We start from the raw sequence: 16,602 nt of genomic DNA, 5'->3' as shown, positions 1-16,602 counted from the left end.
TAGGTTCTTTATTCAATTTACCTCTTTATTTAGGTTGATAGTCCAAAACATGTTAATGCTTAAAATGATACTTTACAAAGAGTGAGATTTCTCACTTGGTGTTCTAATTTCAAAAGGAAGGGAAAAACACTGATTATAATTTATTGTAGAATTCATCTTTTAAATATTTTCACTTTTTCACTTCTATTGGACACACCACCACATACATATTTGTCTGACATTATCTGATATAATAAAAAGTATCACTAGTCTTTGTGTTTGGTATTTCCTGAGTGACAGGAGTATCTTGTGTTATTCATAACAAGCCCTTCTGAGCATACCTGAGTATCTGCTAATAGATGAGGTTCAGTTCAGTTCAGTCTCTCAGTTGTGTATGACTTTTTGCGACCACATGGACCGCAGCACGCCAGGCTTCCCAGTCCATCACCAACACCCAGAGCTTGTTAAAACTCATGTCCATCGAGTTGGTGATGCCATCCAACCATCTCATCGTCTGTCGTCCCCTTCTCCTCCCACCTTCAATCTTTCCCAGCATCAGAGTCTTTTCAAATGAGTCAGTTCTTCACATCAGGTGGCCAAAGTATTGGAGTTTCAGCTTCACTATCAGTCTTTCCAATGAACATCCAGGACTGATTTCCTTTAGGATGGACTGGTTGGATCTCCTTGCAGTCCAAGGGACTCTCAAGAGTCTTCTCTAACACCACAGTTCAAAAACATCAATTCTTCGGCGCTCAGCTTTCTTTAGAGTCCAATTCTCACATCCATACATGACTACTGGAAAAACCAAAGCTTTGACTAGATGGACCTTGGTTGGCAAAGAAATATCTCTGCTTTTTAATACGCTATCTAGGTTGGTCACAGCTTTTCTTCCAAGGAACAAACATCTTTTAATTTCATGGCTGCAGTCACCATCTGCAGTGATTTTGGAGCCCCAAAAGTAAAGTCTCTCACTGTTTCCATTGTTTCCCCATCTATTTGCCATGAAGTGATGGCACTGGATGCCATGATCTTAGTTTTGTGAATGTTGAGCTTTAAGCCAACTTTTTACTCTCCTCTTTTACTTTCATGAAGAGGCTCTTTAGTTCTTCACTTTCTGCTATAAGGGTGGTGTCATAGATGAGGGTGGGGTCCCTAAGTAGCCTCAGGATGGGACTGGTCAGCAGAAAGGCCAAGTGATTAGAAAGGTGGAACTCTTCGGGCCACCCATTGACCTCTAGAAGTAGGAAGGGCAGAGGGCTGAAGAGTAAGCTCTATAAAAACAACAGATTTGATGAGCTTCTAGAATGGCTACTACATTCCTGTGTTGGGAAAGGGATGCACCCCAGACCCATGGGGACTAAAGCTCCTGTGCTTGGGACCCTTTCAGACCCCACCCTATGTTGTTGCAGTTTAGTCTCTAAGTTATGTCCAACCCCACGGACTGCAGCATGCTAGGCTTCCCTGTCCTTCCCTCTGTCCTGGAGTTTGCTCAAATTCATGTTCATTGAACTGGTGATGCTATCTAACCATCTCAGCCACCCCCTGCTCCTCTTGTCTATCCTATGTATCTCTTCATTTAGGTGTTACCTGTATCCCTTATAACATCCTTTTAATAAACTGGTAAACATAAGGAAACATTTCTGTGTATTGCGTGAGCCACTCTAGCAAATTAATTGAACCAGAGGAAGGGATCCAACTCATAGCTCATTAGTCAGTGCTGCAGTGGTAAAGAATCTGCCTGTCAATGCAGGAGACGCAAGAGACTCATTCAATCCCTGGGTTGGGAAGATCCCCTGGAGGAGGAAATGGTGACCTGCTCCAATATTCTTGCCTGGAAAATTCCATGAACAGAGGAGCCTGGTGAGCTACAGTTGATGGGGTTGCAAAGAGGTGGACATAACTGAGGGACTGAGCACAACGGGTCAGAAGCACAGGTGACAGTCCTGACTTGTGATTGACATCTGAAGTGGGGGCAGTCATGGGGGGTTAATATGTGAAGTCTGATGCTGTATGCAGGTAGATAGTGTCAGAAGTGATTTAAATTGTAGGATGTCCCCTGAGAATTGAAATACTGCTTTGTGGTGTTGAAAAACATCCCAGAATCCCCCAAATCATCAGTGTAATTATTCTGTTAAGATGCCATCAAAGATGAGACTATAATAATACTCAAATATTCTGTAATCATGCCTAGCACATTGAATTTTGCCATCTTATTTTTCTCACTGAAGGTACTGCCTTTTTGAGTTTTCTCCTTCTTATAATTACATATTTACACACACACACAAAATACATAGTCAATATAAAGATATTATCATTGTTTCTGTAGATATAGGAGATATCTATAAAAGATATATTTCAACTTTTTACACTGCTTTCAGAAATCCCAGTTTTTCTATTTAATTTCACATCATTTCTGTACATTTACAGCATTTTATTCATAGTTCTTATGACATCTTGGACATTTTAACTTTTGAACTCTAGTCACAGTAAGACGTAAGCCCACTGAAGATAGTGATTATGTTTATTCATACATTTATCCTTGCAATGCCTTGCCAATAGTAAATGGTCATAAACACTTACAAATTAGGCAGTAGGTTGACTGTACAAGCTTTCAGTCAGATCAGTAGGGGTCTGCCCCATAAGAATTAATGACAAAAATATAAGGACAACAGACTACTATGAGAGTCTAAACATACAAACAGACAATGGCCAGACCATATATAACTATAACATTTTCACCTACCACTTGCAGCAACCTGCTCAGGAAACCAACCCCCTAATCCACAATAAACCACCCTTGAGCCAGCTTGCTACAGACTAGACTTGCAGAAAGCTGTCTTTTGCTATCTCCAGCGACAATGGCAGAAAATAAACAATAACTTCTCTAGCAATCAGCCCAAAAGAGCCAGGACTTGACTAATAACTGACAACTACACTAATCTTGGTGCCTGCTTCCAATCTAGAACCAACCAGACAAAGCTGAACAAACAGACTTAAGCAATCACAGGGAAAATCCTGCTTTAGATGGAAGACTTGCTTTTGTTGGCCTACCTACATCTTGTTCAGGCCACCAGGGTGCCCCTGAAGGCCTTCCTACTCCTCTGTAAAACAAAAGGCTGACTTCTATAGCAAGTTCAGAATAAACAGCCTTTGCTTTTCTCATTTGGCTGGTCTTTGTTTATTTCCACAGTTGTATAAGAATTCATTGGAATTATCCTAAAGATGAAATAATAATTTGTATATGCTGGGGTCTCAAGAAGCCAGAAATGGCCAAAGGAGAGATTTGTCACAGACTGCAGGCCGTACCTGACAACAGACTTAATCCAGCTGAAAGATAACTGATGTCCACAGCCAGGAGAACAGATGCCCTGCCAGTGGCCTTGGGGTCAGTTCAGAAGAGTGGGTCACCTGGGTGACAGAGTTGCCACCTGCAGCTGCATTGCACAACACTGCACCCTTTGCTCACTGCAAAATCACTCTAAACAATATTGCTTGGAACATTAGGTTGTCACAAGTCCATCAAAAGTCTCATTCTGACAACTCAGCTGCCCAGTTCGGGTCGAATAACTTGAACATCTAAGGGTTTAGTGTCTCCTCTCTCTTCCTAATAAGCATGCTCATAATAAGCAATGTGCAATTTTCTGTAAACTTGAAACCCTGCTGCTTCTGTGAAGTTATGGGCTACTTCAGTCTGGTTCACTTGATATGACTTCACTGAAAATACTACACAGAGAAACATATCATAGCTGAAAGTGAGTGGTGTGATTCATAAAGTATTTTAAGTTTTGTATTAATTGCAAAATAAATACATAGCTACTGTAGAAAATCTAGAAAAAACAGGAATAAAAAGAAATCTAAAATCATTCATAATGGCACCATCCGGAGAAACGAATGTTTCCATTGACATAAATCCTAGTTTTTTTCCTTTGTGTATGCCAGTGGAGGGTGGGGTTCACTTGAATGGGATGAACAAGTAGCTTTGTTTGTTTCTCTAAAGTATGGCTTACTGTGAAGATCAAGACTGAGATCAAGGCATTCTTTCAAGGCACTTCCTTACATGTCCAAGGGCGGAGGGGAGCCTCTTGCATGACAGCCGAACCATCCATGCTTCCCTGACTCTGTCAGCCCACTCTGTCCTGTACAATCTGTTCCCTCTGGCTACAGCAGTCTCCCCTGGCCTCATCCAACAGAGCATTACTACTCATCCTTCAACACCCAGCTCTGACCCTGCACCTCTGTTACCCCTTCCCTCGCCCTGGCAGTGGGCCTGAGTGTTCTCAGACCTGGACTCTCAGCCTACTGTGGCATTTCCACTAGGGTAGCTGGTGGAGTGTTTCCAGTGTGTTGGGCTTGTGCACACCTGTAAACTGGATACTGAGGAAGAGTCAGGACAAGGATTTTCTACTTTAGGGGACAATGAAGAGGACTGGAGTGTGAACAGGGCCTGCACTGTATGGGTTGAATTCTGCCTCCACTGCTTACCAGTGGTGACCTTGGGCATGATTCTTACTCTCTGTATGCCATGGTTTTTGTATTTATTTTGGGCCACGCCACACACATGTGGGATCCTAGTTCCCTGACCAGAGATCCCTGCATTGGAAGTGCAGAGTCTTAACCATTGGACCACTAGGGAAGGACTGGTATGTTCATTTTAAGTCAGAGTTGATAATGATAGTTACCTCATAGGGTTGTAATAAGGATTAAATTAATATATGAAAAACATTTTAAAAAGAGCTCAGTACATGCTAAGTACCACGTAATGGTTTGAGATCATAAAGTTATGAATAAGAACCCAAGTATCTCCATACTGCTTACAGCTCTCACAATCCTCTTTTACTCAGCAATGAGGAATTTAAGACATGTACTAGCTCTTAGTTTTCTCTCTACTCAGTGAACATATATTTGGTCTAGGATTCCTCTGATTATGGTAGAACACAGGCACTCAGCTTTTGTGTGAAACCAGGTTTGGATCACGATGCTCCACGAGTAAATGAAAACGCTTCTACTAGAGGTTACCTGCACCAATTTGCCCTCCCCACGTGGAACACATTCAGTAACCATTGCAGAGTAAAACACTGATGCCTTTCTGGTGCATTCTGAACCCCCATCCTCCCTATCCCCACTCCCAGCTCACTTCCAAGAAGCAAGCTTTGTTGGAGAGCCAATCTACTTCAGGGCAAGGGAGACTCCTGCCAGTGCAATATTTTCTGAGTCACTTCAGTCTAACCAGATGGAAGCAGCCCCAAACTTCACAGAAGCTGGGTTTAAAGTTTACACATAAATTATAAATTACTTATCAGAAGTCTGCTTCCAAAGGAAGGGGGAGAAATGGAATCTCCCAAGGTTCAAATTATTCAGCTGGAAACAAACAGTGACACTACAAGAGGCTAGATAACTTGGACATGGTTCCTAGACTCTGATGCTCTCAAAGAACATTTTAGAGTATATAGTAAAAGGGCTGACCTAAACATTTTGTGACTTTGAAAGACTCAGGAAGAAATTTATTTGTTAAAATACTCACTGATGACTTGCTTTAAAAACATATAACTATACTACACATCCAATGAATCAGGATTCCGATTTCCTAAAGTTGAAATAGATAAGGCTTCCAGCCATCCCCAGGTATCAATCAGTTCAAGCGGACAAAAAGTTCATATTTTCTTTTATAAACAAGGTCCCTTCCATCAGGGGAAATGGTTCAGATTTGAAACCAATAAAGGGAGCAGCCCTCAGCACAGCCTGAATTATAGCATTAGTCAGCTGGGGGCTGGACCTGCTTTATAACTCAAGTTGTATACTTGAAAACAAAATAAAGCCTACTTTCCACATATCTTTTCTGTCCCCAGACCTAAAGCAAACCAATTGTCTTCTCTTCCCTTGACCTCAGAAGACATAGCATTATTATGATTCAAAACCAGGAGAATACTTTCCTGTTTATTAAAAAAAAAAAAATTTCATCTCTGCCTCCCCACTTGAATTTTGTGCGTGTTGTGTGAATTCTTGCTCAGTCATAGATGTCAAATAATCTTGAGACCATTAAAATATTTTAAAATATAAAATAAAATTCTAAGAGAGTCTATGGGTAAATTAAGATTTCTTAAAAATCATTCAGACTTTAAATGGTGCCCTTCAGTGGGTATAAATAATAAAATTTGGATCTGAGATGGAACAATTGGAAGCTACTGTGATGTAAATAACCTTGGGGTAGGAGGCCAGATGTCTGGGTCTCCCATTTTTGTCACTCTCCTATTTCAAGACTGTAGGCAGTCTTTTCTCCCTTCTGAGTACCCCGATCTGCAGAGAAGTGGGGACATCTTCCAAGCCAAAGGATGGGAGAATCATACCTGGACAGGTGCCTGGCGAGTTGGGAATCCTCCGCACTTGCTGGTGCATTGCCTTCCCCACCCCGATCCCTGCCCCTGCCCCTGCCCCAGGAAGTTTGCTGGCTCCTTGAGGAGCGCTGAGACAGAGAACTATTCCAGGGAGCCGAATATATTGCACCCTCTCCCGCCCCGTGCGGTAGGTACCCAGCGCTGTTTTAGCTTAATAAACATTCTCCCTCCTGAGCAATCCTGACCCACAGATGGACTTTCAGAGACCACAGAAAACAAACAGGCCAGAGCAAATGGAGTCTCCCGGTTACTTACAGACAGGGTCATCCATTTTCAAGGGTCTCTTCAGGCGGATGCTGGCAGGGATGGTCTTCTCGATCAGTTCATCAACGCTCTAAAATTAAAATTCAAGCTCGTGAACACTGAAGGCAGAGGAAAGAGCTTCTGAGCTAAAAGTCACCTCTGTATTTTGCATATACAAAGGCTTGTGGGGACTTCACTTAAATGGTCTAATTTTTAAAAAGAGTTTCTTCTTAAAAAGGACAACTTTAACAAACCAAAAATCACTCGGAGCGGGGTAAAATAATTAGGGTAGTAATTCGGCCACTCTGGCTTGGATTTCAGTGGGCAATCGGAGATAATTGGATAAATCGGGAGGTCCTTCTCTTGCGAAGTTAGAGCTCATCAGCAGGGCCTAACTAGGTTGTAAAATACACGATTTCGAGGCGCGAAGAGCTGGTGGAGGAGAAAGTAATCTGGTGGGAGAAGTCTGGGGAACGCGGACTGAGCACGCGCGCTGTCTTCCACACCAGAGCCCCGGACCAGGGTGCAGGTCCCAAGCGAAGCGAAGCGGGGCTCCTGGTGGGGGCCAGGAGGCCGTGAGGGCAGAAGGCGGGGCGGGGGTGAGGCCCGGCAGAGCCGGGTTGGGGTCCTTACCGCCAGCCCCAGGGCCTGTAGCATCTCCTTCTGGTCTTTGTCCCCGGGGCCGATATGTCTCCGAGCGAAGTCGTCGTGTCTGGGGAGGAGGCGCTCGAGGAGGCGCGAGGCCCCGGCCCCGCCGCTATCCCCGCCGCCGCTACTTCTGTCACGGCCCCTCGGCGCCCACCGGGGGCCAGCTCCTCCAGCCAGGCGGCGGCCGCCCCCGACTCCGCAACCCAGACGCAGCCCCCAGGCCCTGGCGCACGTCTGCATGATGGTCGTCACCGTCCCCTGCCTGGGCCCGCGAGGCTCAGCCGGGCTTTCTGCTCTTTTTCTGGTCGTAGTCCCCTGGGTGGCGGCTGCTCCCAGGTGTCTGGAGCCCCTTCCCGAAGGATGACCGAAGGGACAGATGGATGTTCAGAGGCAATGAATGGGTGCCGCGCCGATTCCGGACAGGCGCGCAAACTTGTTACTCCTCTCGAAGCACCTGCTTCGCACACTTTAAGCGTCGTTCTGGGGGTGGGCAGTGGGATAGGCCCAGTGAACGCACGGCCAATGGGAGTGAACGGAAGGGCGGGGCAGGGTCTGCCCTGCCCCGCCCCCTTTCCCTACCCGCTCCTCAGGCCCTCCGCGGGCCCCTGCTGCTCTTCTCGCAGAGCCTTCCATCCTCAATTACCCCTGCTCCATCTCTAGTGGGTGCAGGGACCGAGAGCTCCCTGCGCTCGGTGCCAGAGGCCACAGGCGAAGTGCCTGGGGGATTCAGCTGAAATGGAAGGTGATTCCGACAGGGAGGCCAAACTCATAGAGTTGGTTAGTCTGTTAATTTTAGGGTATCTCCCTGTCATACCTCGTGGAAACCAATATGCGCAGATGAGAGTTCTTATATAGTTGTAGGATCATGAACAAGTTATCCAACCTCTGAGCTTCGGTCTCCGCATCTAACAGAGCTGGATAGTATTTAAAAAGAGATCGTACATTGAAACTACAACCATAACACTAGCCTTGAACTCTTCTCTTTCCCCCTTTCCCGCCCTGCTCCCTCCCACCGCGGCGGGGCGGGGGACGCTGTGTGTTTCTGTGTGATATAAAAAATGCAAAAAATACAAAGGTATACATTTTGCACTGTCACCTTAGTTGAAAAATTATTTATACCTGGATATTTTGGAAATCTAATCTCTCTAGCTATCTCTTGAGATTTTTACCAGAATGAGCTTTCAGAATTCCAACTCTAATAGGGGGAAGAGTGAAGGACAGAACATTAGGTGTACTAAGATTAGGGAAAAACAGAACCTGTCCTCTTTCTCCTCTAAGCTTCCTCTTTCAGTCTTATTCTGCACACCCTGGGTTCTGTAACTCACAGGCGCAGAGAGTAGGCAGAGAGGCAGGAAACTAGAAATCAGAAAACTGTAGGCAAAATGTGTGTGTGGCAGGCAGGGTAGGGGGTGAGTGATGAACTAGGAAGGCCTGGCTGAATATCTCTGAAGTTTTTCACTAGTTTGGAATTGAAATTACAGCCTTCATAAAAGTTGGGAGATATCCTTGGTGCTAGTTGCTATGGGATAAGACAGAAGCAGTGTGCATTTATTCCCCACTCCTGACTATTCTCTATGGATCATAGGGGCTGGAAGCGAGAGAACTATAATTCCCAGATTGGCTCCAGGCTTCTAGATGTTAGTCTTCTGTCAACAAGATACACTTGTGTGAGAATTGGAAAATAGAATAAAAGTAGAAACCATTTTCTTGTTTTTCTGACAGCAGCAGAGAGATGTATGGATGGCAGCAGACATGAAGTGATTTCTTACCAGCCATCCACATTTGTGCAGCAAGGCAGCTGTGTTAACCAATGGAAAAGTGAAAGTAAAGTGACTCTTTGCGACCCCATGGACTGTAGCCTACCAGGCTCCTCCATCCATGGGATTTTCCAGGTAATAGTACTGGAGTGGATTGCCATTTCCAGCAGATCTTCTGGACCCAGGGATGGAACCCAGGTCTCCCGCATTGTAGACAGACGCTTTACCATCTGAGCCACCAGGGAAGCCAATGGGAACATTCTGTGATTTTCCAACCTACGAAGCAGCAGAAGTTTCTCGCTGTCCTGGACTAGAGCTTCAGTGGTTGACCAGAAGATAATGGTGTTCTATCTACCCTGTCTCTTGCTTTTCCAGTCCTTCCAGTGATTCTATATCCACCTATTCCTGATACTTTAAGCCAGGTATTGCTTGAAATATTTTGAGTGTTTTGTTTGTTTTCCTAAATAAACTTTAACAAAGACTATAACTGAGCCCAAAAGTAGTTTTAAGATAGTAATCTTAAAGCTTAGAGGGATTAGCTATTTGGCTGAATTCTATTTGAAGTCAATGATAAAGTTATCACTACTGGAGAATGAGATCATGATAGTCTTAGGCAGAAATGGAAAGTTATTTAAATTATCAGTCTGGGGCTTCCCTGGTGGTGCTTTGATAAAAGAATCTGCCTGCCAATGCAGGAGACATGGGTTTCATGCCTGATCCAGGAAGATCCCACATGCTGCAAAGCAGCTGAGCCCCTGTGCCACAACTATTGAGGCAGCGCTCTAGATCCCTGGAATCAAAACTACTGAAGCTTGAGTGCCCTAGAGCCCATGCTCTGCAACTAGAGAAGCCACTGCAATGAGAAGCCCACACATCACAACCAGAGAGTAGGCCCTCCCTGCTGAAACTAGAGAAAAGCCCGCACAGCGATGAAGAGCCAGCATAGCCAAAAATAAAATAAATAAATTAAAAAAAATATATATCAGTGGGGAATAAATTTCCTATTGAAGACAAGTCTTTGCTAGACCAAATAGTTGCTAGGTTAGACCCTTCCAGTGGGAATGATTTAACAAGGACTATAGAGAGGGATAGCTGCTTCTGAATGCCATGGAGAGTCTATCCAGCAAAATGACAGATCAGGGACTTCCCTGGCAGTTCCAGTGGTTAAGACTTCGCTTTCCAATGCAGAGGGTGCAGGTTCAATCCCTAGACAGGGAGCTAGGATCATACCAAAAACAAAACCAAAAAACAGAAGCAATATTGTAACAAATTCAATGAAGACTTTAAAAAATTGTTTTTAATTTAAAAAAATGAAATGACTTCTCAGAGAACTAGAGAATTTCAAGCTCTATAACTTCTGTAGCTTCAGGGAGAAAGTGAGTGAAGTTGCTCAGTTGTGTCCAACTCTTTGCAACCCCGTGGACTGTAGCCTACCAGGCTCCTCCATCCATGACATTCTCCAGGCAAGAGTACTGGAGTGGGTTGCCATTTCCTTCTCCAGGGGATCTTCCTGACCCAGGGATCAAACCCAGGTCTCCCGTGTTGCAGGCAGACGCTTTACCCTCTGAGCCACCACAAATCAGACTCACTGTTTGATCCTCCTGATTACCAAATTATCATAAAAGTTGAATTCACAGCTTTATTAGGGCTCATATGTGAAAGCTTGGGATTAATTTAAAATCCCAAGACTTGGAATGGGGACATCGTGGTAATTTGGATTGAATTTGATTATCTTAAACCCTCAAATCCCACTGAGTCCCCTTTGCAACCTGAAACACTCCCTTCTCCCCTCTTTGAGATGCTGGCGATTCCTTGCCTCCCTTCCCTTCCCTTGCTTGAAGATTCTGTAATGGCTTCACTAAAAAATCAACCTTACAGAGGTATGCCAATGCTTCTTTACCTCTAGATCCACAGGGAAAGTCAGATTGCAACATACTCTAGGAAGGTGAGTAAGATGTCTGACACCAGAGGAGACACTTACGCAGGGAAACAGTTGTAAGACATTGCTAAAGTACATTAGTGTTGGAGGATTTCTCTGTAGGGGTGAGTTCTAGACCAAGGAAGAAGGAATATAAAATCGAAATTATTCGTGTGTTTGCAGCACTAGATATTCTGAGTTTAGTGTATTAATTCAATCAGTTAGGAGTGGCTCTAAGGGTCTGCTGAGTTCGTTGACTAAAACCAGGCTCAAATTATTATTGTTGTTGTTTAGTCGATAAGTCATGTCCAACTCTTTTGCAACCCCGGGGATGGTAGCACTCAACGCTCCTCTGTCCATGGGATTTCCCAGGCAAGAATACTGGACTGGGTTGCCATTTTCTTCTCCAAGGGATCTTCCTGACCCAAGGATCGAACCTGAGTCTCCTGCATTAGTAGGCAGGTTTTTTGTTGTTGTTTTTTTTTCACCATTGAGCCACCAAGGAACTCAGTTATGGCCTTCATTAAATTACATTAAGATACTAGAACTTTCTTGGCTTAATAGAAAAGAAAGGATCCAAAGACATTAGAAGAGGGAATTCCCTGGTGGTCCTGTAATTAGGACACTATGCTTTCACTGCTGAGGACCTAGGTTCATTCCCTGGTTGGGGAATTAAGATCCCACAAGTTTCATGCCCAAAAAAGAAAAACTGGATAACTACGTGTAAAAGAATGAAATTAGAATACTCCCTAACACCATACACAAAAATACCGCCCCCCCAAAAAGAAATAAACCCAAATGAATCTAAATGTGAGGCTAGTTGCTATAAAACTCTAAAAGGAAAATATAGGCAGAACATTCTTTGACATAAATTGTAGCAAGATCTTTTTTGACTCATTTCCTATAGTAATGAAAATAAAAACAAAGATAAACAAATGGGACCTAATTAAACTTAAGAACTTTTGCACAGCAAAGGAAACCATAAACAAGATGAAAAGACAACCCGTAGAATGTGAGAAAATATTTGCAAATGAAGCAGCAGACAAGGGATTAACCTACGAAATATACAAACAACTCATGCAGCTCAAAAAAAAAACGAAAAAAAAAAAAACACACAGTCAAAAAAATGGGCAGAAGACCTAACTACACATTTCTCTGAAGAGGACATACAGATGGCTAAGAAGCACCTGAGAAGATGCTCAATATTACTAATTATTATTGTTCAGTCACTAAGTCATGTCTGACTCTGCGACCCCATGGACTGCAGCATGCTAACAACCTTCCTGTTCTTCACTATCTCCCAGAGTTTGCTCAAACTCCATTGTCGGTGATGCCATCCAACCATCTCATCCTCTGTCATCCCCTTCTCCCCTTGCCCTCAATCTTTCCCAGCATCAAGGTCTTTTCCAATGAGTCAGTTCTTCACATCAGGTGGCCAAAGTATTGGAACTTCAGCTTCAGCATCAGTCCTTCCAATGAATACTCAGGTTGATTTCCTTTAGGATTGACTAGTCTGATCTCCTTGATGTCCAAGGGACTCTCAAGAGTCTTCTCCAACACCACAGTTCAAAAGCATCAATTCTTCAGCACTCAACTTTCTTTAGAGTTCAACTCTCACATCCATACATGACTACTGGAAAAACCATAGCTTTGACTAGATGGACCTTTGTCAGCAAAGTAACATTTAAGCTTTTTAATATGCTATCTAGGTTTGTCATAGCTTTTCTTCCAAACAGCAAGTGTGTTTTAATTTCATGGCTGCAGTCACCATCTTCAGTGATTTTGGAGCCCCCCAAAATAAAGTCTGCCACTGTTGCCACTGTTTCCCCATCTATTTGCCATGAAGTTATGGTACTGAATGCCAAGATCTTGGTTTTTTGAATGTTGAGTTTTAAGCCAGCTTTTTACTCTCCTCTTTCACCTTCATCAAGAGGCTCTTTAGTTCTTCTTTGCTTTTGGCCATAAGGGTGGTGTCATCTGCACATCTGAGGTTATTGATATTTCTCCTGGCAATCTTGATTCCAGCTTGTGATTCATCCAGCCTGGCATTTCACATGATATACTCTGCATATAAATTAAATAAGCAGGATGATAGTATATAGCCTTGACATATTCCTTTCCCAATTTGGAACCAGTCCATTGTTCTGTGTCTGGTTCTAACTGTTGCTTCTTCGACTGCACCCTGGTTTCTCAGGAGACAGGTAAAGTGGTCTGGTATTCCCATCTCTTAGAGAAATACAAATCAAAACTACAATGACGTATCACCCCACACTGGTCAGAATAGCCATCATTTAAGAAAAAAAATCTGCAAACAATAAATGCTGGAGAGGGTATGGAGAATTGGGAACTCTCTTGCACTGTTGATTGGACTGTAAATTGATACATCCACTATGGAGAACAGAATGTAGGTTCCTTAAAAAACTAAAACTAGAACTACCATATGACCCAGCAATCCCACTGCTTGTCATACACCTGGAGAAAACCATAATTCCAATATACATACACCCCAATGTTTATTGCAGCAATATTTACTGTAATAGCCCAGGCTTCAAAGCACCCTAAATATCCATCAACAGAGGCATGCATAAAGAAGATGTGGTACATATATACAATGGAAAATTACTTGGTCATTAAAAGGACCAAAACTGTGCCATTTGCAGAGACATGGATGTACCTAGAGACTGTCATATAGAGTAAAGTAATCAGAGAGAGAAAAACCTCATATATTAATGCATACATGTGGAATCTGGAAGAATGGTACAGATGAACTTATTTGCAAAGCAGAGACAAAGATGTAGAGAACAAATGTATGGACCTAATATGGAGAAGGGAAAGGGAGGGAGGGTGGGATGATGAACACTGCTCCTAGTATGTGCATGTTATATTATTTAGACCACAAATTCTGGTAATCAATTTAAAGAGAAAAAAAAAGTGTTCTGAGAGATATGACAAGGGCCCTAATTTAGATAGACAATGCAAGGAAGGATTTGCTGAGGAAGTGATATGTAAACTGAAATCTGAATATCAAATCAGATGACAAGTAGAGGGAAAGGCATTTTCCAGGCAAAGAGAGAATGGCATGGACAAAAGTTCAAAAGTTGAAAGAACAGCCATAAATAAGCAGCTAAAAGACTGATATGCCTGGAGCATAGTGAGGGTCGGGAGCAAGACCAGGGAAGCTCATTTAAAATGGCAGGGAACTTCAAATGTTGATTTATAAACAAGTGATTTATTTAAGTCCTTTGGTTCACAGTGAGGGCAAAGAGTGGACTGTTAGATAATTTGTTTCAGTAGAAACAGGGCTAGAATACAAGTCTTCTGGTCCTAAGTCCTAGGTCCTCTCTGTTGGAGGAGGTGGCTTCGTCATTAAACTAGCATATCAAGTCTTGTCAAACCAGTCAAAACAAATCAAACCAGTCGATCCTAAAGGAAATTAATCCCAACTAGTCACTGGAAGGACTGATACTGAAGCTCCAATACTTTGGCCACCTGATGAGAAAAGCCAACTCATTAGAAAAGACCCTGATGCTGGGAAATACTGAAGGCAGGAAGAAAAGGGGACGACAGAGGATGAGATGGTTGGATGGCATCACTGACCCAATAGACATGCGTTTGAGCAAGCTCCGGGAGACGGTCAAGGACAGGAAAACCTGGGGTGCTGCAGTCCATGGGGTTGCAAAGAGCCTGACACAACCAAGTGACTGAACAACACCATCAAGTCTTGTAAATAGAAAAGATCTTTTAATCACTGCAGTGAATAGCTGAAGTTCCTACCTGAACTATTCTTCTGCTTCTGGTAAGAATATGATGGTTTTCTTTGGGAAAGCGTTTCCCCACATTATCAGGCCATGTATTTGGATGGGTTGACCCCACTTCGGGGCCACAGGTGTGGGTATGGGAGATGGGCCTTGCAAAGAGGAATAGTAAACGCCCCCAGCCACATTCATTAGTTTCCATTATCATGTTAGTTTATCAAGCTAAGGTAAGAGAATCAGCCCAGGACTCTGAGAGTTGGAGCTGCACATACAATAGGATTTGGCCTTGGAATACAGAATGAAGCAGGGCAGAGGCTAATAGAGTTTTGCCAAGAGAACGCACTGGTCATAGCAAACACCCTCCTCCAACAACACAAGAGAAGACTCTACACATGGACATCACCAGATGGTCAACACCGAAATCAGATTTATTATATTCTTTGCAGCCAAAGATGGAGAAGCTCTATACAGTCAGCAAAAAACAAGACTGGGAGCTGACTGTGGCTCAGATCATGAACTCCTTATTGCCAAATTCAGACTTAAATTGAAGAAAGTAGGGAAAACCACTAGACCATTCAGGTATGACCTAAATCAAATCCCTTATGATTATACAGTGGAAGTGAGAAATAGATTTAAGGGACTAGATCTGATAGATAGAGTGCCTGATGAACTATGGAATGAGATTCATGACATTGCAAAGGAGAGAGGGACCAAGACCATCCCCATGGAAAAGAAATGCAAAAAGCAAAATGGCTGTCTGGGGAGGCTTACAAAGAGCTGTGAAAAGAATAGAAGCAAAAAGCAAAGGAGAAAAGGAAAGATAAAAGCATCTGAATGCAGAATTCCAAAGAATAGCAAGGAGAGATAGGAAGCCTTCCTCAGTGATCAATGCAAAGAAATAGAGGAAAACAACATTTGGGAAAGACTATAGATCTCTTCAAGAAAATTGAGATACCAAGGGAACATTTCAGGCAAAGATGGGCTCGATAAAAGACAGAAATGGTAGAGACCTAACAGAAGCAGAAGATATTAAGAAGAGGTGGCAAGAATACACAGAAGAACTGTACAAAAAAGAGCTTCACGGCAAGATAATCACAATAGTGTGATCACTGACCTACAGCCAGACATCCTAAAATGCGAAGTCAAGTGGGCCTTAAAAAGCATCACTACAAACAAAGCTAGTGGAGGTGATGGAATTCCAGTTGAGCTATTCCAAATCCTGAAAGATGATGCTGTGAAAGTGCTGCACTCAATATGCCAGCAACTTTGGAAAATTCAGCAGTGGCCACAGGACTGGAAAAGGTCAGTTTTCATTCCAATCCCAAAGAAAGGCAATGCCAAAGAATGCTCAAACTACCACACAATTGCACTCATCTCACACACTAGTAAAGTAATGCTCAAAATTCTCCAAGCCAGGCTTTAGCAATACATGAACTGCGAACTTCCAGATGTTCAAGCTGGTTTTAGAAAAGGCAGAGGAACCAGAGATCAAATTGCCAACATCTGCTGGATCATGGAAAAAGCAAGAGAGTTCCAGAAAAACATCTATTTCTGCTTTATTGACTATGCCAAAGCCTTTGACTGTGTGGATCACAATAAACTGTGGAAAATTCTTCAAGAGATGGGAATACCAGACCACCTGACTTGCCTCTTGAGAAACCTATATGCAGGTCAGGAAGCAACAGTTAGAACTGGACATGGAACAACAGACTGGTTCCAAATAGGAAAAGGAGTACGTCAAGGCTGTATATCGTCACCCTGCTTATTTAACTTATATGCAGAGTACATCATGAGAAATGCTGGGCTGGAGGAAGCACAAGCTGGAATCAAGATTGCCGGGAGAAATATCAATAACCTCAGATATGCAGATATTCAGACTGAGCGACTGAACTGAACTGAACTGCATTTAT

At 43.2% G+C, this 16,602-nt stretch overlaps 1 protein-coding gene across 2 annotated transcripts in view; it reads right to left on the bottom strand.

Moving 5' to 3' along the window:
* The window catches only part of GLDC (glycine decarboxylase), an 88,121-nt gene extending 80,385 nt beyond the window's left edge, over positions 1-7,736 (bottom strand). Inside the window, exons 1-2 of one of the 2 annotated variants that reach the window (XM_070794572.1) lie at positions 7,248-7,736; positions 6,627-6,705 (exon numbers count right to left, since the gene is read on the bottom strand). In XM_070794572.1, coding sequence (XP_070650673.1) covers positions 6,627-6,705; positions 7,248-7,502 — 334 coding nt within the window. In that variant the 5' untranslated portion in view covers positions 7,503-7,736. The remainder of the gene's footprint in view (positions 1-6,626; positions 6,706-7,247) is intronic. The other variant, XM_019965969.2, reaches the window with a different exon arrangement.
* Positions 7,737-16,602: the final 8,866 nt, after the last annotated feature.

Source organism: Bos indicus, chromosome 8, assembly GCF_029378745.1.
Source record: "Bos indicus isolate NIAB-ARS_2022 breed Sahiwal x Tharparkar chromosome 8, NIAB-ARS_B.indTharparkar_mat_pri_1.0, whole genome shotgun sequence".
NCBI classification, from domain to species: Eukaryota; Metazoa; Chordata; class Mammalia; order Artiodactyla; family Bovidae; genus Bos; species Bos indicus.
Note: the sequence above shows the minus strand (reverse complement) of the source record. Positions and strands in the feature narration are given on the sequence as shown.